This window comes from Leucopleurus acutus (genome assembly GCF_964270905.1).
Source record: "Leucopleurus acutus genome assembly, chromosome: 17".
Taxonomy (NCBI): Eukaryota; Metazoa; Chordata; class Mammalia; order Artiodactyla; family Delphinidae; genus Leucopleurus; species Leucopleurus acutus.
In genome coordinates, this window is record NC_139159.1 from 77,063,263 (window position 1) to 77,087,404 (window position 24,142).

General features: G+C 46.4%; 1 protein-coding gene across 2 annotated transcripts in view; it reads right to left on the bottom strand.

Moving 5' to 3' along the window:
- The window catches only part of ZFAT (zinc finger and AT-hook domain containing), a 192,232-nt gene that overhangs the window by 135,492 nt on the left and 32,598 nt on the right, over nucleotides 1–24,142 (bottom strand). For both annotated transcript variants that reach the window (XM_082858914.1, XM_082858913.1), the window contains one exon: nucleotides 3,900–4,151. In XM_082858914.1, the coding sequence (XP_082715040.1) occupies nucleotides 3,900–4,151 (252 nt within the window). The remainder of the gene's footprint in view (nucleotides 1–3,899; nucleotides 4,152–24,142) is intronic.

Below are 24,142 nucleotides of genomic sequence, written 5' to 3' on the forward strand. Positions count from 1 at the left end.
CATAACATAAAATTAACCATTTTAGAGTGAACAATCCAGGGACATTTAGAACATTCATAATGTTGTGCAACCACCACCTTTATCTAGTTCCAAAACTTTTCTATTATTCAAAATAAAACCTGTACCCATTAAGCAGTTTGTCCCCATTCTCCCCTCTCCTCCAGCCCCTGGTAACCACCAACAGTCTTCTGTCTCTATGGATTTATCTCTTCTGAATATTACATATACATGGAATCATAAAATATGTGACCTAAAAGATGTCCTATTAACCCGAGAATTACATTACTAGGTATTTACCTAAGATAATAAAGACACAAGTGCAAATACAGTAATAATAAAATAAAACTGCATGCTCGATTGTACACCCCAGTAGTTTTTTGTTTGTTCGTTTGTTTTTAATCAGGGAGAAAAATTTAAAACAATATTCAGTGTCAATCAACTGGAGACCAATGAAGGAAAACTTATGGCCCATGCACACAATGAAATGCTGCGTGGCCTTTAAAAATGACAAAAATCTACATTTACTGACTGTTTTCAGTCAGAAAGCAGAGCATCGCAATCAAAAGCACAGACCCTGCAGCCAGAATATGTGCATTCAGAGTCCAGCTCCATCCCTTACGGGCTGTGTGATGTTAGCAAACTCCTGAACTTCTCTGTGCCTCAGTTTCCTGGTCTATAAAATGGGAATGATAATAGTGCCTATGATGTTGCCATGATAATGAAATGAGCTATCGATAATAGTTGTAAAATACTGAGAACAGTATCTGCAACATAGAATGTGCTACAAAACAGCTTGTTAAAGAAAAAATACTGACATGAAAAATTTATCTGCTCCATTACTGAGTGAAAAAAGATCACAGAACATTATATATGACCTCATTTCTGAAAAATGTATATGAACATACATAGAAGTGAGAAAGACCTTTCTTCACTTTTTTTACACAGTGTAATAGACCTTATACCCAGGCAGTGAAAGTTTGGATTATTTTTACTTTCTTCTTAGTATTTTTTATATCATTCCAGGTATTAAAAAAGAAAACAAATAACAATGATAATATCCAATTGGTACTCTTGGATACTTTTGGAATCTAAATTGGTGTGAGCTTTCTAGGGGGCAATTTGGCTATATGTAATACACTTTCTGGCCCCGTAGTTCTACTTTTAGGAATTTATCCTACAAAAATAACAAATAATAATCTACACATACACATATATACACATACACAAACGCATACATATACATAAGGGAATGTTTATTAGAGCAATATTTATAACAGCAAAAAATATGGAAATAACCTAAATTTCACTAAATGTACCGTGGTTGGCGTGAACAACGGAATACTATATGGCGTGGAAAAGTGACGCCGCGGAGCTCCATGAAAGATCCTTTCAGTGAGGGCCGTGAATACCCAGGTGAAGAGTCTGCACTTTCCTGTGAAGGGGAGACACTGCAGAAGTGTGTTTTGGGAAGAAACCCCCGAGGGCAGCACAGCCTGGGGGAACATCCACAGACCGGGCTGAACTTCTCACACGCCCTCCAAGTTAGATCTAGGCCTAAGGCCCGGAGGAATCAACAGCCAGAATGTTCAGTGCTGCTGAAGAGGATATCCCTGATTTCTAACCACAACTGTGCAGAAAGCCCAGGAGTCTCTCAGAGGGGGACTGACAGGACAAGCCAGACGTGTGAAGGCACAACACCAAAACAGACTCTCAACGAGACAGCCCTGAATGAGCAGAGAGACTTGGGTTCTCACAAGGACTCGGGCCAGTACACGCAGAGCTGCCCTGATGGCTAGATCTGGCCCCTCTGGTTAAAACGAGACAACCATTGAGTATTTGTGCAAGAAAAAGAGAGCGGGGGCCGGGGCAGGGTGCGTGTGTGGGCGCGTGCGACACACTCAGAGGGCAGGGGACGTGGGTGGAGAGAGGAGGGGAGCAACTGCATGAGCAGGGCCGGAGGGAACGAATCCCCTGGAGATGAGCGCCTCAGGTGCAGGGCCGTGGCCTCCTAACCCTTCCGCCATCGGCCACCTTATTGCTAGAACTCTGTGTATTTGCCGAAAGGACATTAGGCTCTGAAGCAAGATGCTGCTTCCTCCGAAACCACCGTGCTCCTGCCCCGTCTCTCACACGGTGAGTACTCACGCTCTACCTTGGGACGGCGGCCAGCCCGCTGCCTTACCTTATTTGAATCCGTGTCCAGTATTTGCATCAGCCCCTGCAGCCTAGTAAGAGCTCACGTGGTCACCTTAAGAGCAGTTTAAAGGAAAGAACAACATTTTGTGTTTTCTACAACTTGCAACAGGTGTTGACAATGAGCCTTGGCCACCTACCTAGATGTTTGATAAATATGAGGTGATGTCTTATCTCAATAATTCACCCAATCTGTGCTAGGATTTTACACACCAAGGGTCTTGCTCCACTGTTGGGAGGTGTTTCTAGGACTTAAGAATTGGGGTTCAGAGTCAGACAGTCTGGGTTCAAAGGCCAAGATCCCTTTCTAGCTAAAGAACCCCGGACAAATTGCTTAATGTCTCAGTGTCTGAATGCTCTTATCTATAAAACAGGAAGGCCAGCAATAGCACTGAGTCCATATGGCTATGAGTAACAGTAACAGCTAACATTTATGGGGTGTTTCTCTTTTAACTTTTTATTTTATATTGGAGTACAGCCGATTAACAACGTTGTAACAGTTTCATGTTCACAGCAAAGTGACTCAACCATACATATACGTGTATCCTTTCTCGCCCGAACTCCCCTCCCATCCAGGCTGCCACGTAACATTGAGCAGAGTTCCCTGTGCTACACAGTAGGTCCTTGCTGGTTACCCATTTTAAGTATAGCAGTGTGCACATGTCAGTCTTATGGGGTGCTTTTGAAACGGCAAGTACCGTTCTAAGCACTGTATGAAGTCCTGTCTCATTGAATCCTCAGAGTAATCATATTAGCTAGTGCTGTTTTTATTCCCATTTTACAGATGAGGAAAATAAAGCAGAATGAATTTAGTAAGTACTAGAGCTAGGATTCAAACCCAGGCAGCCATAGTCCAAAGCCCAAATCCATAACCAGAACTGCATGCTTAGCGTGGTACAAAACACAGTAAGAACTTCCTAAATTCTCAGACGTGGCACCATTCAAAAACGGTGCAAGAATCAAACAACAACAACAGCACGACAGCAGAGGGCCTCAGCTCTCTGGTGCAATCTTGCCGTTTCGGTCCTCCTAGAAAGCCGTCTAGGAGATGTTCCCTGCTCGCACTCACATGTCCTTCGGCCTCTTTTAGAAGTTACTTCAGAGCTGAAGCCTTGCTAAGTACTTACCTGGAGGAAGCACCTGGTATTCTTTACTTTCTTCAAGAATACCTGCCACAATCTAGGCCATCAAGATCACTCACTGGGGCCTCGAGCATCCCAGTGTCTGCTCGTCTGTTCACATGGTCCCACTCATCCACTGAGACACCCTCCCTCCTTTACTCCAAATGCCACCCAAACTGCGACACCAGGCTCAGTCCGGAATTCCCATCAGAACACTTTCTCAACTCCTGATTTATTATCCTGTAACACTTTGCATTTTAAAAGCCCATTGTCTTACCCCGAACATAAGCTCGAGAGCACAGAGACTTTCTGACCCTCTCTGCAACCCCCCGCAAGCATCTACTCAAGTACCCACCGTGACCTGCGCTCTGGGGGCATCAGCTACCAGATGATACACTCGATTCCAAGATGATGTACAGTAACAGTCAGTAATCATTGCAAAAATGAGCACTTTCCAGATAGGTGGGACATGTATAAATATGTGCGATTTCCAAGTAACAAGTGAACCCGTAAACACGGATGTGAGTAGTTACATCCGTGTGAGTTATCAGAAGGCGACGCGGTCGGCCCTTGGGCAGCACTCACCGGCCTCTCCCTCCTCCTCGCCCAAGTCCAGCACGATGATGCAGATATGCTTCCGCAGCTGGCGTGGGTTGGAGAACTTCCGGCAGCACTTGCTGCACTCCAGGCTGCTGGGAGTCAGGCTGCCCCCTCCCTCGGGGGCCCGCGGGCTGTCCCCGCTGGGAATAACGTTGTTTTCCGCCAGTTCCTCTTCGGGGCTGGCCTTCTTCGTGGACCCCTTTGGCCTGCCTCTCTTCCTCTTCATGACCGAAAACTCTATGAAGGAAGCAAGAGGGCACCATGTAGTCACAGGAGGCGACAGTGCAGGGCATGCACTCAATTTCCAAGTGTGGAAATATGTTTGGTTCCACGTTTTATTAAAAGAGGAAAGTCTGAAGCAGTTCCAGAAATGAACAGCTGCAAACAATCTTTACTGCTAATATCTCTGCACCTCTATGCTACTGTATAATCAATTCTGTAATAATGTGACTTAAGAATATCACTTTAGGGCTTCCCTGGTGGCGCAGTGGTTGAAAGTCTGCCTGCCAACGTGGGGGACACGGGTTCGAGCCCTGGTCTGGGAAGATCCCACATGCCACGGAGCAACTGGGCCCGTGAGCCACAACTACTGAGCCTGCACATCTGGAGCCTGTGCTCCGCAACAAGAGAGGCCGCAACAGTGAGAGGCCCGCGCACTGCGATGAAGAGTGGCCCCCGCTCGCCGCAACTGGAGAAAGCCCTCGCACAGAAACGAAGACCCAACACAGCCAAAAATAAATTAATTAAAAAAAAAAAAAAGAACATCACTTTATCAGAACCTTTGCACGTGCTTCTTCTGTAAGGCGGGGAGGACATTTCTGTTTTTGTTTTGGCCGAGCAGCCTGTGGGATCTTAGCTCCCCGAGCAGGGATCAAACCTATGCCCCCTGCAGTGGAAGTGTGAAGTCCTAGCCACTGGACTGCCAGGGAAGTCCCGGGGAGGATTTTAAGTTGTGACCATCAGCCCCCAGTTCACAAACCAGGCTCCTTATGACCCAGCATTTCCACTGAAATCCAGTTCTCAGAAACTTGCTAAGGACTTCTTTGCAAAGTGTTCTCAAAGGCTGCTTGGCTTTTCATGCTCTTAATGAGCTACACAACTATTCAGACTATTTCAAGGCATCATAATTATTAGATGCAAATTGTTCTGATGAAAAAGAGAAAAAATAATTACAATCTAAAGCCACCAATTACAGGACTAAAGACAATATTTTTCAAGTTTCCTAGAAACCAAATGATTTAAATGTCATGATCAGAGCTGCTTCAGAGTAAGTTTCAAATCATTTTTCATCTTGTATTTCTTCTTAATAAGCATTTATTGTTAAGGCACTTGTCTCCAAGGGAAGGTGGGAATTAAGATGGGTGAGTAGGGTCAGGGGCCATCGTGCCATTGTGTGAAGGTGGAGTGGTGTGTCTTAGGTGATGTGACTTGAGGGGTACCCAGAGGAGGCCAAGCAGGGGGCCAGCACAGCCTGGCCGCTGTGCCATCTTTGGAGAGCCACCTGTCTGGCTAAGGCACGGCATGTCAGCAGCCCTCTTTGCATCTGAACATCAGGGCAGAGGAAGGGTCCTAGCTTCTAGCACCATCTTGAGGGAATGTCATCTGCGGAATTATGATACGTTCAAGGTCCCTCCTGCTCTCCCCAAGACTACGGTTCTGCCCAGGAAACGTCAGCCACAGTGCCCACTGCTACCACCATGAGGACCCCTTAAGTGGGTCACTTGTGCTCCCAAATCAGACAGGAAAGCCGTGGGGCGGGCGAGGAGGGCAGGAAGGTTCCTGAGCAAAGTCTGCAGGGAAAGAGCAGCGTGACAATGAGGGCTCTGGACAGAGAAGCTGCTGTGACGTGGGGTCCCCAAGAGCTCAGAGGGATCAGGCACCAGCATGGGGGAGGAGCTGAGACGGGGAGCTCCCTGCAGAGCAGAGTTTCCACTGAGCTGCAGTGCTAAGCATGGCTCCCCCTTGACCTAGAGCTCCGAACCGGGGCCTTCTGTGGCCAGGGCAGCCCAGCCCAACACACAGTCACTGTCTTCCCTCTATCTCACCGGACATGTCGGAGACGAGGATGGGGGTGGTCAGGAACAGGGGAGAAAAAAGTACTAAACAACAAGAAAGCAAACAAAGAGACCAGAACAAATGAGCAAGGGCACAAGCCCCTTGGATCCCTCTGGCCACACTGAGGTTTTACCAAGGAGAATGTCAGCTGTGTGGACAGGAGGCCCAGCCAATGCGGAAGGAGGCTGGAGGGGGAGGTGAGGAAAGGGAGGTGCAGTGAGGACAAACTCTTCACCTCGAAGTCATTAAAATTCTCCTCCTTATTATTCTTTACAACAGCAACTTACTGAAGCAGCAGTTAATAGAGGAGCAGAGTTCGCGAAGAGGCTACAAAACGCCCACCTCATGTCCCATCCGCTGAGCTGCAGAAACGTGTTGCTTAACAGTTTGTAGGAGACCGTGGTCCCAACCCTGATGCCAGACTCCGCACCCCGCCATGCAGACTAAGGTCCTCCTCTGAAACGTCCTGAGGATGCAGCTGTGTAGTGAAGAAGGGGCTTTACCAGTAGAGAGGTCTGGCCTCTGCCCTCAGCCACTGGGGGTGACAGCAGTGCCCATGTGCACAGGGGCTTTAGCCACAGGACTAACGCTGTGACTTGTTTCAGGGGCTCTGCAACAGGTCAGGTCAGTTCCGACCTCTGGATGAACTGGAGAAGAGAGGTCTTAGTCTGACCCCCAGGAGAAGCTGGAGACTGGGGGACAGCCATGTGAGCAGTGTGTCATCGAGCCCCAAACATCTCTGGACACCAAAGGCTCGGGCGAGCATCCCTGGTTGGAAATACTCGAGTCCTGTCATGTAATGTAGCCAGAAGAAGGCAGCGGCGTCCAGGACACCACGGGTGTGGGAGGGGGACCGAAAGCCCCTTGTCTGGAACGCCCTCCCCGGTCCCGACCTCACCCAGGCATCTCCCCCTTTGGCTCGTTCTGACCTGTACCCTTTTTGTTTAGAACTGTCATCACAAGTACAGTGCTTTCCTGAGTTCTGTGAGTCGTTCTAGAAAATTATCCAACCTGAGGGAGTCCTTTGGGTGCCTCAAGCTCGTACCTAGCTGCAGAAGCGTGGGTGGCCCTGGGAACCCTCAAATTTGTGGCTGGCGTCAGCAATCCTGGGCAGACGTCAAAGTTTTGCAGAAACCGTGCCCTTCCCCTCAGGTTCAGATTCGGCACTCATGGCAGCAGGGTACCCAGCGCCCTCTCCCTGGGGACGCCCAGAGCAGGCGGCAGCCGCGGTGCCCACGGGTGCGACCCCTCTCCCCGCACAGCGGGAGTGCAGCACAGCCGGCCGGACCCAAGAATCATGCATGTGTCTCCCCACAGGCAGGACCCCCTGAAGACTGAGTCCCATCCCGATGGCTTTTTATGCCCCAGCATGTGACCCGTTGTCCCACCCAGTGGGCACCCCCGTAAATCGTGCTGACTGCACCCCAACAAGCAGAGTGCAATCTGCCGTCAAGGAAGAAACATGAAATCAGCCCTGAAAGCTCTGGAAAACCTCTAACACGACGGTGACAAAACTAATCTTACATCTTGCTTCATCCATAATTCAGATCAAGACCAATTAGTTAGCTAAAAATGAAGCATGCATAAATGCACTTGGAATCATTTAAGCACCGAAAACGAGTTGCTGCTGTCAACTACCCCCATGGCACAGAAGAGCGGAGAAGGCAAAACTGGGCGAGGAAAATCCTGTCGCCTCTAAATCGGCACATTTTAATGGCATCTGAATGGAGGAAATTTCAATTCCTGCTCCTGTTCCCTGAATTCCTCTACTCAGGCATCACTGAACTCTGTGGATTTTGTCCTGAAGACACCTGCCCGTACACCCCGTCTCCGCTCACCTAGACCCCTGCACGGCATCTCAGAGTCCAGCTTTCTGCTCTGGTCTCTCTCAGCCTCCACCCCCTGTCTCACTGCCACTCTCTTGCTCTAGAACTTTCCATCGTTCTTGAGGACTTTGCCCCACGACTCTGAGACCTGGCTTTCCAGGCCCTTTATCACACAGTTCACCCTACACATGTGCGCACGCGTGCACACACACACAGAAACACACACGCGCGCATGCGTGCTCGCTCGCTCTCTCAACCACTCAGGGCAGTGTTCTAGGCCTCCCTAAATATGCAGAGGGAACACCTGACTCTTTTTTGCTTCCCTGTGCTGTGCGCCCTCCTGCACCCCAATCAGAACCCTAACTCCAGGCCCAGTTCACATCTCAGTACCTCCTCTGTGAGGCAGCTCGGCCGACCCTGGCTGGCCCCGCAGTTGCGTGTAAGGCACACACGTGTGCAAGCTCACCCACACCATTTCCTGACTATGTTGCTCTCCCCCCACCTTCCATCATACACCCTGAGGTCCAACAGGATCTCGGGCAGAGCTGGAGACGTAGCAGATACTTAATACAGAAATACACGTTGATCAGCTGCTTAATAGGAAAAGATGCATTTCGAAAACAAGGCATTTCCTAGGTCCCAAGTTTCCAACAGGAAGAAAGGGGCAAGCCACGGCGCATCTCGACCCCGTCCCAAATCCACTACTGGGGACAACTTCCTCACAGGCAGAAAATTATCCTTGTAGAGCCAAGACCTGACCTAGCAAGGGACGGAAAGAATCAGCCCAGAAGATGACATGAGCATCATGAAAGAAACCTCAACATTATCAAAAATCTAATAACATAAGCCCTTTATGTGTACATCACTCAAGTTTGTGAGGCACTTTCCCAGCTATTATCACATTTTATCCACATAAAAACCTTCAGAGATGGATGCAGCAAATCTAACTCCTCAATAGGAAAAGAAATGAAGGACCCGACCCAAAGGTTGAAGGGACTTGGCACATTTTCCAGGACCTTCCACTGAGCTGGCAGACCCAGGATCTGGGTTCCTTCTTCACCGCCCAGATCTTTCTGCTGAGTCTTGTGGCCCTCGGGTCAGTTCTGGACAGGGTAGTGGAGCCAAGAGGTGCACTGCAGAGAACAGCACCTGGGAGTTAGGCGGGCCTAAGTTCAAATCCCCGCCAGCCTCAGTTTCTAACATGAAAAATAAACACAAAACTGCCTCTATTCTATACAGTCACCATTGATAAAACAGCAGTCCATTGAAATGCTGAGCACAGCACTTAGAAGGCGATCGATATATGGTAACTGCGCATTGTTACGGCTACAGGCGTGAGTGTTCTGACTTGGACTGTCTCTCTGAAGACACTATCACCTTCCCAGTCCGTCCACTGTTAGATCGTGTGATTCCTCGACGTACACCCATTCTTGTTCATTAAGGCACTTTTGCCTCGATTTCTTCATTTTAAAACATCTCACACAGAAGGCGGAAGATGGCGGAAGAGTAAGACGCGGAGATCACCTTCCTCCCCACAGATACACCAGAAATACATATACACGTGGAACAACTCCTACAGAACACCTACTGAAGGCTGGCAGAAGACCTCAGACCTCCCAAAAGGCAAGAAACTCCCCACGTACATGGGTAGGGCAAAAGAAAAAACAGAGACAAAAGAATAGGGACGGGACCTGCACCAGTGGGAGGGAGCTGTGAAAGAGGAAAAGTTTCCACACACTAGGAGCCCCTTCGCGGGCGGAGACTGCGGGAGGCGGAGGGGGGAGCTTCGAAGCTGCGGAGGACTGCACAGCAACGGGTGCGGAGGGCAAAGCGGGGAGATTCCCGCACAGAGGATCGGTGCCAACCGGCACTCACCAGCCCGAGAGGCTTGTCTGCTCGCCCGCCGGGGCGGGCGGGGCTGCGAGCTGAGGCCGGAGCGCAGGGAGAGGACTGGGGTTGGCGGCTTGAACATAGCCTGAAGGGGTTAGTGCACCACAGCTAGCCGGGAGGGAGTCCGGGGAAAAGCCTGCACCTGCCGAAGAGGCAGGAGACTTTTCCTTCCCTCTTTGTTTCCTGGGGCGTGAGGAGAGGGGTTTAAGAACGCTGCTTAAAGGAACTCCAGAGACGGGCGCGAGCCGCGGCTGAAAGCGCGGACCCCAGAGACGGGCGCGAGCCGCGGGTGAAAGCGCGGAATCCAGAGACGGGCGCAAGCCGCGGCTAAAAGCGCGGACCCCAGAGGCGGGCGGGAGACGTTAAGGCTGCTGCTGCCGCCACCGAGGGGCCTGTGTGCGAGCACAGGTCACTCTCCACACCCCTCTTCCGCGGAGCCTGTGCAGCCCGCCACTGCCAGGTTCCCGGGATCCAGGGACAACTTCCCCGGGACAGCGCACAGCGCGCCTCAGGCTGGTGCAAAGTCACGCCGGCCTTTGCCACCGCAGGCCCGCCCCGCACTCTGTGCCCCTCCGTCCCCGCCGGCCTGAGTGCGCCAGAGCCCCCAATCAGCGGCTCTTTTAACCCCATCCTGTCTGAGCAAAAAACAGACGCCCTCCAGCGATCTACACGCAGTGGCAGGGCCAAATCCAAAGCTTAGCCCTGGGAGCTGTGAGAACAAAGAAGAGAAAGGGAAATCTCTCCAGCAGCCTCAGAAGCAGCGGATTAAAGCTCCACAATCTACTTGATGAACCTGCATCTGTGGAATACCTGAATAGACAACCAATCATCCCAAATTAAGGAAGTGGACTTTAGGAGCAAGATCTATGATTCTTTCCCCTTTCCTCTTTTTGTGAATGTGTCTGTGTATGCTTCTGTGTGAGATCTTGTCTGTATAGTCTTGCTTCCACCATTTGTCCTAGGGTTCTATCCGTCCATGTTTTTTTTTAATTTTTTTTCTTAATAATTAATTTTAATAACAATATTATACTTTACCTTCGTTCTTTCTTTCTTTCTTTCCGTCCTTCCTTCCCTCCTTTAGACAACGAATCATCCCAAATTGAGGAGGTGGTCTCTGACAGAAAGATTTAGGATTTTTCCCCATTTACCTCTTTTAGTGAGGGTGTATGTGTATGCTTCTGTGTAAGATTTTGTCTGTATAGCTTTGCTTCCAACATTTGTCCTAAGGTTCTTTCCGTCCCTTTTTTTTTTTCTAAATAAGAATTTTTTAATTCAATAACTTTATTATACTTTATTTTATTTTTACTGTATCTTCTTTCTTTCTGTCTTTTTTCCTTCTTTCCCTCCTTCCTTCCTTCCTCCCTCCCTCCCTCCCTCCTTTCTTTCCTTCTTGCCTTCTTTCCTTCTTTGCTTCTTTCTTTCTTTCTTCCTTCCTTCCTACCCTCCTTTCCTTCTTTCTTTCCTCATACTTCTACTAATTCCCTCTACTTTTTCTCCCTTTTATCCTGAGCCGTGTGGATGAAAAGCTTTTGGTGCTCCAGCCAGGAGGCAGGGCTCTGCCTCTGAGGTAGGAGAGCCAACTTCAGGACACTGATCAACAAGAGACCTCCCAGCTCCACATAATATCAAACGGCGAAAATCTCCCAGAGACCTCCATCTTAACACCAGCACCCAGCTTCACTCAACGACCAGCAAGCCACAGTGCTGGAAAACCTATGCCAAACAACTAGCAAAACAGGAACACAACCTCACCCATTAGCAGAGAGGCTGCCTAAAATCATAATAAGGCCACAGACACCCCCAAACACACCACCAGACGTGAACCTGCCCACTAGAGAGACAAGATCCAGCCTCATCCACCACAACACAGGCACTAGTCCCCTCCACCAGGAAGCCTACACAACCCACTGAACCAACCTTAGCCACTGGAGACAGACATCAAAAACAGGAGGAACTACGAACCTGCAGCCTGCAAAAAGGAGACCCCAAACACAGTAAGATAAGCAAAATGAGAAGACAGAAAAACACACAGCAGATAAAGGAGCAAGATAAAAATGCACCAGACCTAACAAATGAAGAGGAAATAGGCAGTCTACCTGAAAAAGAATTCAGAATAATGATAGTAAGGTTGATCCGAAATCTTGGAGATAGAATGGACAATAGATTGGACAAAATGCAAGAATCAGTTAACAAGGACCTAGAAGAACTAAAGATGAAACAAGCAACGATGAACAACACAATAAATGAAATTAAAAGTACTCTAGATGGGATCAATAGCAGAATAACTGAGGCAGAAGAACGGATAAGTGACCTGGAAGATAAAATAGTGGAAATAACTACTGCACAGCAGAATAAAGAAAAAAGAATGAAAAGAACTGAGGACAGTCTCAGAGAACTCTGGGACAACATTAAACGCACCAACATTCGAATTATAGGGGTTCCAGAAGAAGAAGAGAAAAAGAAAGGGACTGAGAAAATATTTGAAGAGATTATAGTTGAAAACTTCCCTAACATGGGAAAGGAAATACTTAATCAAGTCCAGGAAGCACAGAGAGTCCCATACAAGATAAATAAAAGGAGAAATACGCCAAGACACGTATTAATCAAACTGTCAAAAATTAAATACAAAGAAAGCATATTAAAAGCAGCAAGGGAAAAACAACAAATAACACATAAGGGAATCCCCATAAGGTTAAGAGCTGATCTCTCAGCAGAAACTCTGCAAGCCAGAAGGGAGTGGCAGGACATACTGAAAGTGATGAAGGAGAGAAACATGCAGCCAAGACTACTCTACCCAGCAAGGATCTCATTCAGATTTGATGGAGAAATTAAAACCTTTACAGACAAGCAAAAGCTGAGAGAGTTCAGCACCACCAAACCAGCTTTACAACAAATGCTAAAGGATCTTTTCTAGGCAAGAAACACAAGAGAAGGAAAAGACCTACAATAACGAACCCAAAACAATTTAGAAAATGGGAATAGGAACATACATATCGATAATTACCTTAAATGTAAATGGACTAAATGCTCCCACCAAAAGACACAGATTAGCTGAATGGATACAAAAACAAGACCCTTATATATGCTGTCTACAAGAGACCCACTTCAGACCTAGAGACACATACAGACTGAAAGTAAGGGGATGGAAAAAGATATTCCATGCAAATGGAAGCCAAAAGAAAGCTGGAGTAGCAATTCTCATATCAGACAAAATAGACTTTAAAATAAGGACTATTAAAAGAGACAAAGAAGGACACTACATAATGATCAAGGGATCGATCCTAGAAGAAGATATAACAATTGTAAATATTTATGCACCCAACATAGGAGCACCTCAATACATAAGGCAAATACTAACAGCCATAAAAGGGGAAATCAACAGTAACACATTCATAGTAGGGGACTTTAACACCCCACTTTGACCAATGGACAGATCATCCAAAATGAAAATAAATAAGGAAACACAAGCTTTAAATGATACATTAAACAAGATGGACTTAATTGATATTTATAGGACATTCCATCCAAAAACAACAGAATACACATTTTTCTCAAGTGCTCATGGAACATTCTCCAGGATAGATCATATCTTGGGTCATAAGTCAAGCCTTGGTAAATTTAAGAAAATTGAAATTGTATCAAGTATCTTTTCTGACCACAACGCCATGAGACTAGATATCAATTACAGGAAAAGATCTGTAAAAAATACAAACACATGGAGGCTAAACAATACACTACTTAATAATGAAGATATCACTGAAGAAATCAAAGAGGAAATCAAAAAATACCTAGAAACAAATGACAATGGAGACACAACGACCCAAAACCTGTGGGATGCAGCAAAAGCAGTTCTAAGGGGGAAGTTTATAGCAATACAAGCCCACCTTAAGAAGCAGGAAACATCTCGAATAAACAACCTAACCTTGCACCTCAAGCAATTAGAGAAAGAAGAACAAAAAAACCCCAAAGTTAGCAGAAGGAAAGAAATCATAAAAATCAGATCAGAAATAAATGAAAAAGAAATGAAGGAAACAATAGCAAACATCAATAAAACTAAAAGCTGGTTCTTTGAGAAGATAAACAAAATAGATAAACCACTAGCCAGACTCATCAAGAAAAAAAGGGAGAAGACTCAAATCAATAGAATTAGAAATGAAAAAGGAGAGGTAACAACTGACACTGCAGAGATAAAAGAGATCATGAGAGATTACTACAAGCAACTCTATGCCAATAAAATGGACAATCTGGAAGAAATGGACAAATTCTTAGAAATGCACAACCTGCCAAGACTGAATCAGGAAGAAATAGAAAATATGAACAGACCAATCACAAGCACTGAAATTGAAACTGTGATTAAAAACCTTCCAACAAAGAAAAGCCCAGGACCAGATGGCTTTACAGGCGAATTCTATCAAACATTTAGAGAAGAGCTAACACCTATCCTTCTCAAACTCTTCCAAAATATAGCAGAGGGAGGACCACTCCCAAACTCCTTCTACGAGGCCACCATCACCTTGATACCAAAACCAGACAAGGATGTCACAAAGAAAGAAAACTACAGGCCAATATCACTGATGAACATAGATGCCAAAATCCTCAACAAAATACTAGCAAACAGAATCCAACAGCACATTAAAAGGATCATACACCATGATCAAGTGGGGTTTATTCCAGGAATGCAAGGATTCTTCAATATACGCAAATCTATCAATGTGATAAACCATATTAACAAATTGAAGGAGAAAAACCATATGATCATCTCAATAGATGCAGAGAAAGCTTTTGACAAAATTCAACACCCATTTATGATAAAAACCCTGCAGAAAGTAGGCATAGAGGGAACTTTCCTCAACATAACAAAGGCCATATATGACAAGCCCACAGCAAACATCATCCTCAATGGTGAAAAACTGAAAGCATTTCCACTAAGATCAGGAACAAGACAAGGTTGCCCACTCTCACCACTATTATTCAACATTGTTTTGGAAGTTTTAGCCACAGCAATCAGAGAAGAAAAGGAAACAAAAGGAATCCAAATCGGAAAAGAAGAAGTAAAGCTGTCACTGTTTGCAGATGACATGATCCTATACATAGAGAACCCTAAAGATGCTACCAGAAAACTACTAGAGCTAATCAATGAATTTGGTAAAGTGGCAGGATACAAAATTAATGCACAGAAATCTCTGGCATTCCTATATACTAATGATGAAAAATCTGAAAGTGAAATCAAGAAAACACTCCCATTTACCATTGCAACAAAAAGAATAAAATATCTAGGAATAAACCTACCTAAGGAGACAAAAGACCTGTATGCAGAAAATTATAAGACACTGATGAAAGAAATTAAAGATGATACAAATAGATGGAGAGATATACCATGTTCTTGGATTGGAAGAATCAACATTGTGAAAATGACTCTACTACCCAAAGCAATCTATAGATTCAATGCAATCCCTATCAAACTACCACTGGCATTTTTCACAGAACTAGAACAAAAAATTTCACAATTTGTATGGAAACACAAAAGACCCCGAATAGCCAAAGCAATCTTGAGAACGAAAGAAGGAACTGGAGGAATCAGGCTCCCTGACTTCAGACTATACTACAAAGCTACAGTTATCAAGACGGTATGGTACTGGCACAAAAACAGAAAGATAGATCAATGGAACAGGATAGAAAGCCCAGAGATAAACCCATGCACATATGGACACCTTATCTTTGATAAAGGTGGCAGTAATGTACAATGGAGGAAGGACAGCCTCTTCAATAAGTGGTGCTGGGAAAACTGGACAGGTACATGTAAAAGTATGAGATTAGATCACTCCCTAACACCATACACAAAAATAAGCTCAAAATGGATTAAAGACCTAAATGTAAGGCCAGAAACTATCAAACTCTTAGAGGAAAACATAGGCAGAACACTCTATGACATAAATCACAGCAAGATCCTTTCTGACCCACCTCCTAGAGTAATGGAAATAAAAACAAAAATAAACAAATGGGACCTAATGAAACTTCAAAGCTTTTGCACAGCAAAGGAAACCATAAATAAGACCAAAAGACAACCCTCAGAATGGGAGAAAATATTTGCAAATGAAGCAACCGACAAAGGATTAATCTCCAAAATTTACAAGCAGCTCATGCAGCTCAATAACAAGAAAACAAACAACCCAATCCAAAAATGGGCAGAAGACCTAAATAGACATTTCTCCAAGAAGATATACACACTGCCAACAAACACATGAAAGAATGCTCAACATCATTAATCATTAGAGAAATGCAAATCAAAACTACAATGAGATATCATCTCACACCAGTCAGAATGGCCATCATCAAAAAATCTACAAACAATAAATGCTGGAGAGGGTGTGGAGAAAAGGGAACACTCTTGCACTGCTGGTGGGAATGTGAATTGGTTCAGCCACTATGGAGAACAGTATGGAGGTTCCTTAAAAAACTACAAATAGAACTACCATATGACCCAGCAATCCCACTACTGGGCATATACCCTGAGAAAACCAAAATTCAAAAAGAGTCATGTACCAAAATGTTCATTGCAGCTCTATTTACAATAGCCCGGAGATGGAAACAACCTAAGTGCCCGTCATCGGATGAATGGATAAAGAAGATGTGGCACATATATACAATGGAATATTACTCAGCCATAAAAGGAAACGAAATTGAGCTATTTGTAGTGAGGTGGATAGACCTAGAGTCTGTCATACAGAGTGAAGTAAGTCAGAAAGAAAAAGACAAATACCGTATGCTAACACATATATATGGAATTTAAGAAAAAAAATGTCATGAAGAACCTAGGGGTAAAGCAGGAATAAAGACGCAGACCTCCTAGAGAACGGACTTGAGGTTATGGGGAGGGGGAAGGGTGAGCTGTAACAGGGCGAGAGAGAGTCATGGGCATATACACACTAACAAACGTAGTAAGGTAGATAGCTAGTGGGAAGCAGCCACATGGCACAGGGATATTGGCTCGGTGCTTTGTGACAGCCTGGAGGGGTGGGATAGGGAGGGTGGGAGGGAGGGAGACGCAACAGGGAAGACATATGGGAACATATGTTTATGTATGACTGATTCACTTTGTTATAAAGCAGAAACTAACACACCATTGTAAAGCAATTATACCCCAATAAAGATGTTAAAAAAAAAAAAAAATCTCACACACCGAGAAAGCCAACATAGAATTAGAGGTATATAAATTCCACTCTGTCTAAGACCAAGGATAAAGCCAGCCTTCCAACTCCCACTTTGCAGCTCAGCCTCCAGCCACACCAACTCGAGAATTTAGGAATATCCTGAACCACTAACACTGCCAGGCCCTGACAGTCAGCCTCCCCAACATTTAGCTCCCAGGAGCCCAGGCAGCAACAGAGGGACAGTGAATGATGTCAGAAACAAGGGACCGTGGGGCTTTTAGGGGCATTTAGGTTTTCAGGGACGCACCACCCCTCTACAGGACAGGCTGCAGCCTGCCCTATAATGCAAGGCTCCAGGGAGGCAGAGGGCACCCCAAGACTGCTCCCTGTGGTTTTAGCAGCGATCATGTGGAAATGCCACATAAATAACAGCAACGATTAATAATCACTAGGCACATACATCTCAGGCACATGCTAAGCCCTTCACGCGCATTGCCCAGCAAATCCCTGAGGATTTCCCATTCTACAGAGGACACTGAGGCTTAAGAAAATTAATCAGGGCTTCCCTGGTGGCGCAGTGGTTAAGAATCCGCCTGCCAAGGCAGGGGATGTGGGTTCCAGCCCTGGTCCAGGAAGATCCCACATGCCGTGGAGCAACTAAGCCCGTGCGCCACAACTACTGAGCCTGTGCTCTAGAGCCCGTGAGCCACAACTACTGAGCCACATGCCACAATGACTGAGCCCGCGCACCTAGAGCCCATGCTCTGCAACAAGAGAAGCCACCGCAATGAGAAGCCCGTGCACCGCAACAAAGAGTAGCCCCGCTCGCCGCAACTAGAGAAAGCCCGCGCGCAGCAACGAAGATCTAATGCAGCCAAAAATAAATTAATTATTCTAAAAAAAAACTGAGAAAAAAAAAAAAAGAAAATGAATCAGTCTGCCCCAAGACCCAGAAGTAGCCAAGCTAGGATTTGAACCCAGATCTGTTTGCCTCAGTCCGTGAACCTCACATCCACGCCAGTTAGGTTAATATCGGAGCATAGAAATAGCACATTTTGACCTCTACTCTGAGTTCTGCGGGAAAACGATGATAGTTCACCCAGCCACAAGCTTCAGTGTGACCCAACTCCCGACCTGAACAGCCGATGGATACACAGGGGGTGGGAGGGCTAGAAGGGCACTGTGCACACACCAGGTTCTAAGACGTTAGGTACTAACATGCATTTGTCTCAGAATCCGTTTTTAAAAAGGCTAATATCTTATCCCCCTTTAACAGATAACAAAAGCCACTTGCCTAAGCCACCAGCAGCCCCTCCGTGGCTGTGGTGCAGGCTGACCCCTGCGTGAGGGCCACAGAGGGCAGGCGGGGGCCTGTCCCCATCCCTGTCCCTGTCCCAGGTCAGGCTCCACCAGCAGGCGGAGCGCCCTGCACTGCCTGCGTCAGCCCTGAGCACTCTATCCTCGGTCACCCAGAAAGAACACCCACTGCTAACTCATCAGCCCAGGATGGAGACACCTTTTTGTAATCCCCACAAAAGCAGCAGGTGCGCCAGCGCAGCCGCAGCATTCCATGAAAGCCCCAGCACTGAAACCTGAGTCCATCGGAGCCCGCTGCCCCCAGGCTGCCTGCCAGAGCAGACGAGAGGGCTCGGGGCTCAGAGGCTCCTGGGACAGCGAGTCCAAGATGCCTACACACTCAGAGTGACTTTATTCGTGGTAAGTGCCCAGAAGAGACAACACAGACTTAAACTTAGACGCCAACCTCCCCTGGGAAGCCTCCTTTCACCCTCCAACTAGACCACGTGTCCCCCCTCTTTAGCAGCCCAAACCTAATCCCAGAGAAGCACCTTCCCCACTGCACTGAAACCGCCTCTTTGTCCAAATGCCACCCACCAGCCAGGAGGCAGCACCAGCAGGACAGTGCCTGGGCCTGCTCTGTGCTCCCAGCACCTAGCACAGCACCCAGGCATACAGCAGGTGCAATTAAGGAATAAATTAAGGAGGGAAGGGGAAGGGGAGAGAAGGGAGAGAGCAAAAGGAGAAATGAAGAGTTCCTATTAGAAGTATGAAAGGGGAAGATGATGGAAGAGCAAAAACCCGGCTCTCAGCAGACCCACGTAAATTCCTGCTCAGGCAAGCCCAGTGTCCCCGCCTCCATCGGGATGAACAAGTGTGTGCACACACTCACTCACCCATCACACACACACACCCAGCGCACACTCACCCACACACATGCACTCACCCATCACTAACACACACTCACAGATACACATGCACACATTCTCTTTTACACACTCATACATACATACAAGAGGGAGAATGAACTTGGTCCATTAAGGAATTTTTTCCTTGGACCAGAGCCAGAGATTTGATTAGCAAGAAGGGAGAAAAATAAAAGGCTCTTCTGCAGACCTTTGCCAACACGAGCAAAAGAGATTAAAAGGCTATAAAATAAACCAGAGGATTTAGGAACCTTCATGTTATAAAGGGAGGCCAAAATAATAAATCAATTACTACTCAGTTAAAGGTTTAATTAAACCATTTCAAGCATCTCTCAACTTGAAATGAACTGTGAAGGTTAAACCTGAATGGAAATCATTTGAGAGAAACTAAGATTCTGGAAATCTCAAACTTTATAGACTTGGACAAAGAGGAGAGGAAGGACTTGGGGTTCTTAATGAAAGACTTTTGAAGAAATTTTCTCATATTAACAGTCTAAGTCTAATTAAAGTCTTAAAAAATACTTTTTAAAATTAAATTACACAGGCAACTAATCTTCCAGTATATACATGCACACACACACCCAAAGAAAATGTATTCAGGAAGAATTTAAGTGAAAAGTAAATTAGTTAATAAAGGAAAATAACTTTTAAAAGAAGTTCAAAGGTAAGAACCTGATCATAGCAAGAGCACCACAAGAGCACCGCACGGTCAGGCCACTCAAGATGGCTGTACTCTTGCTCTCTGTCCATCCCCTGCCTGACCAGGGCTGCTTCACCTGCACCCTACTCACACGACTGACCTTCCTGTGTACTTGACCCAGGCCCCAGCTAGTGATAGCTTGTCAAAGGGGCAGTGAGGGGCGTGCCCCTCGACTGGTTTCCCTTGTGACTAATGAGCCCAGCTGACACCAATTTCCCTGTAACTGGTAATCTCCCCTTCCCCCAGGGGACGAGGGCTACCAACATGTCCTGCCCTCCACGCCCTGCACACGGTGGGGTGTCCCTCCCGGACTTTGCTTCAGACCTGTGAGCTCCCCCACCCATTAAACCCCTGATGCCTCTGTTGCTGACTCTGGGCTCTTTCTTCGGCCTTGAAGCTGGGCAAGCACAGGCCCTGTAGGCCTGCAGGATGCAGCCCAACAACTGGAGGAGACTCCCATGAGCGCCGAAATGTCGGGAATGGAAAGCTGCGGAGGCCGTCCACTAGCATGCGGGGCCCGAAAGCTGCGGGCGTAATCTCGGGGCAGGTGTCCACTAACACGTGGGCTCCAAAGTTGCGGGGAAATCCCAGGGTGGCTGTCCTTGCTGAGCGAGGGCTGCCGAGAGATCTGGAGAACAGTGCCCTCTAATGGCTCTGCTATTGTATCTAAGTGAGCCTTTTGTAACTGGTTAAGCTAGCTCTCTAGAAGGAACTGGTATTTCTCTTGTGCCTTTGAGAAGTAAATGATCTACCTAGGCTCCCGGGAACTTTCATCTTTTGTGATCTCTAAGAGTAAAGGAGAAAAAAGAGCCTCTAGGTAAACTCTATAGAAATAATTATGTTTTGGGAATGTCTATCTAAAATAGTCTCTCCAGATTTCGGTAACTTGGAAACTAAGTTAAAAGAAGGAAATTCATGGGTCATTTCAAATAGGATAAAATATTAGAACATTAATTGCTGGGTGGGTCTAAGCTTATCTACCTATGCCTGCTTAGGAGAGGAAGACTAAAGCATTAAATTTTCCAATCAGGAAATGCAGAATGACTTGCTTATTGGTTTTTGCCAGAGGTTATGGTTTTCAAGGGATAAAATTATAATCAGTCATAATTCTAGTTATTGTAACCAAGTTTATCGATTACATTGTAATCAGGTGTTTAACATGACTTTTTAAGTCTTTCATCTTTTATAGACGGTTATTGTTTTACTCTGATGCTTTTGCAAAAGTGCTTCATCTTCAAGAAGATTCACAGTTAAGCACATTTTGACAATAACAGGTCTCTGATAAACTTTAGAATATACTGCTGAACTGGGTAAGAAATTAAAGAATCCTAATGGAAAACCTGATGGCTTCATTAAAAGTTAACAGAAAGATTGGTTACTGAGTGAACTGGTCAATATGGTTATAAATTTTATGGGTTTTGTCTGGAATGTTCCTGGTTTGATCTGTTTTGCAGATAGAGGGAAACCCTTCCCCTCAAGCTGGTTATGACTTACAGCAACTGGATAAATTACACCTGTGGGTAGAATTGAAACATTTTTCTTTCCTCTCTGCCTGGTCCCTCCAGAAATTGGGAACTCTAGGGTTCTGAGCAGCCTTATCAGACGAATGGGAAAGACCGACCCCTGGCATGGACAGGAATCTCAATGTTTTAGGGACCGAGAAATCCATCGAGGCAGAGCCTGATGGCAGGCCTTTGGCACTGTTCTCCTGGCCCTGAGAGGCCTTTTGGGAATTCAGTCTGAGACTCCTGAGGAGTTCCCCCTCAGCCAGTTTGGAGGAGCCTATGTGGTCAACTGACCAGACTTATATTGCCAACAAATTAATTTTGATTGGCTGAGTTTGGTGGAGATGAGGGTAATTTTAGAGAGAACAATATTATGTTTCAGTGGATGTTAAATTCTAGTTCTGTTAATTGAGGTCTGTATTTATGAAAGTTATTGTGTTAGCCATACTTTTGCCCTGATGTTCTGGATTGAAAGAAAATGATCTAGTGAAACTGTCACAGAGTATAATCACTCATGAAGTACGACACTGCTTGCTTTAAGTCTGCTGCTAAAAGCACATGTACAATGCTTGTGTGACAACTGGGTATAAGTAATAAAATGTATAACCTATAAAGTGTTTCCCCCATTAACATACCTGAGCCTGTTCACGAGATCTGATTAGTTTTCCCCCAATGTGAACGACTAGGTGAATATACAGGAGGCCTAGCACCCACATGATCTGAACCTGGGGTAGGAGAAAGCACCCCAGCATCTCGGGACAAATGTTTTGACCATCAGTGCTTTCTACTGGAAGATGTGCAATCAAAAGGCGAAATGATGGAAAAATCTGCACATACTGCAGTATGGGGAAGTCATTCCGGCTTATACATGGTTTAACTTAAACTTTACTGACCAGAGCAGCCTGTCTTTTGGCCTTTCAGACAGGCATTGTACATCTGCTTTGGCCATTGAGGAAGGGAATGCATTGGAAAGCCAAAATGGTTCAGACATCCAAGGTAAAACTAGGTGGCCATTGCATATACGATTTTAGACACGTTCTCCTATTACTGGAGAGTTTTCTGAACTGTATCTCAGATGTGGTTACTGCTCGTATTGTGCTAAATTGTCATGATCTCCCCGCGTTGTGCCTGTTAGATGTCTTACATTGCGTCCCTAGCCTGAGCGAAGGAAATGAGTCTAGTTGCTGAGTGTCCAGCGAGATGCCGCTGCCGCCCTCCCCCAGGCTTCCATGAAAAATCGACCTGGCTAACGCGACTATGTGGGGACTACCGACCATGGGGGAAGACGACTCACCTCTTCTGGTCCCATGTGCCAGTACATCAGAAGGACCCCCGTCAGTAAACGTTACTGTACAACTGACTGCCTATGAGCACCCCCTGGGCTACGCTGGGTGGAGTGGAATAGGCTGGCTTCTGGACACACAAGTCCAACTAGTGGGATTAACTGCTTTTTGGTTAGAAAGACCTAATGGGTCCACCCCTCACTGCACCCAACATAACATGGGTGGCAGACCTGTACTGTGACTGCTGACTCCTGGCTAGGCCACCAGAATGTTCCCCTTAAAGCCGGGCCTTCCCCTCCCCATGGGGTGGCTCTGGGTTTGTGAAAACCAGACATGGCCTTACCTTCCTTATAACTGGACAGGGCACTGCTGCCATTGACTCCCTCTCCATTGACCTTGTACGCACTTGGCTCCAAAATTTGCCCACATCGTGGCAAATGACTGCTCTGAGCATACAGTTCTAGGTATCTTACTCATGATACTTTGGCTGTATTGTACTGTGGTGTCTAGTTGCAGTGTCCCCTACATACCTGACCCCAGGGATATCAAGGAAGATGAGTGGACCAAGACTGTAAGGGTCGTGCAGGGTACGCAGGGTGAAGGGTATGGCCAGGCCCCTCAGATGGCTGTTCTTTTGTTCTGTCCATCCCCTGCCCGGTCAGGGCCTGCTTCACCTACACCCTACTCACATGACTGCCCTTCCTCCGTCTTGCCCCAGGCCCCAGCTAGTGATAGCTTATCAAAGGGGTGGTGAGGGGCATGCCCCTCGACTGGTTTCCCTCCTAACTAATGAGCCCAGCTGACATCAATTCCCCTGTACCTGGTAACCTCCCCTTCCCCCGGGAGCAAAGACTGCCCCATGTCCTGCCCTCCACACCCCGCACATGGTGGGGTGTCCCTCCCGGACTTTGCTTCAGACCTGTAAGCTCCCCCACCCATTAAAACCCTGATGCCTCTGTTGCTGACTCTGGGCTCTTTCTTCGGCCTTGAAGCTGGGCAAGCACAGGCCCTGTAGGCCTGCAGGATGCAGCCCAACAATTGGAGGAGCAGCCAGGAGATGGAGGAAACTCCCGTGAGCGCCGAGATGTTGGGAATGGAGAGTTTTCACCTTATGCCACTAACAGTAACAAGTAGAATTTCTCCTAACTTCTCAACAACTCAATCTTCTGTCAGGCATGTTTCTCTGAGTACCCTGGGAACGGCCAGAGGGACTCAAACAAAACATTTTGTGTGTGGAGTCTCTCCTTGTTAACGGTGTCAGACAGATGATCAGTAAGCCAGCCTCTTCAGAAATGCCAGTCTAAATATTCCCAAGAAAGAGCAATTGGATTATTAGTGTGACTAACGAATCCTGCAACGGGACGTTTACTGCCACAGATCGAGCTTCTGCACAGGAGACTGGCCATCATCTCTCATCGTATGAAAATAGTTTTGTGGGGACTTTTTCTGACTCTGGTTTTCAGCTGCTCCTCCTATACTATATATTTTCTTCGTCTGCAGGGACCTAATTACAGTGCCTGGATGGTTTCTCTAATCCATCCACCTGCTGCATCTGATGCCATTCAGTAGGAAGTGTCTGGACACTGCAAACAAGAT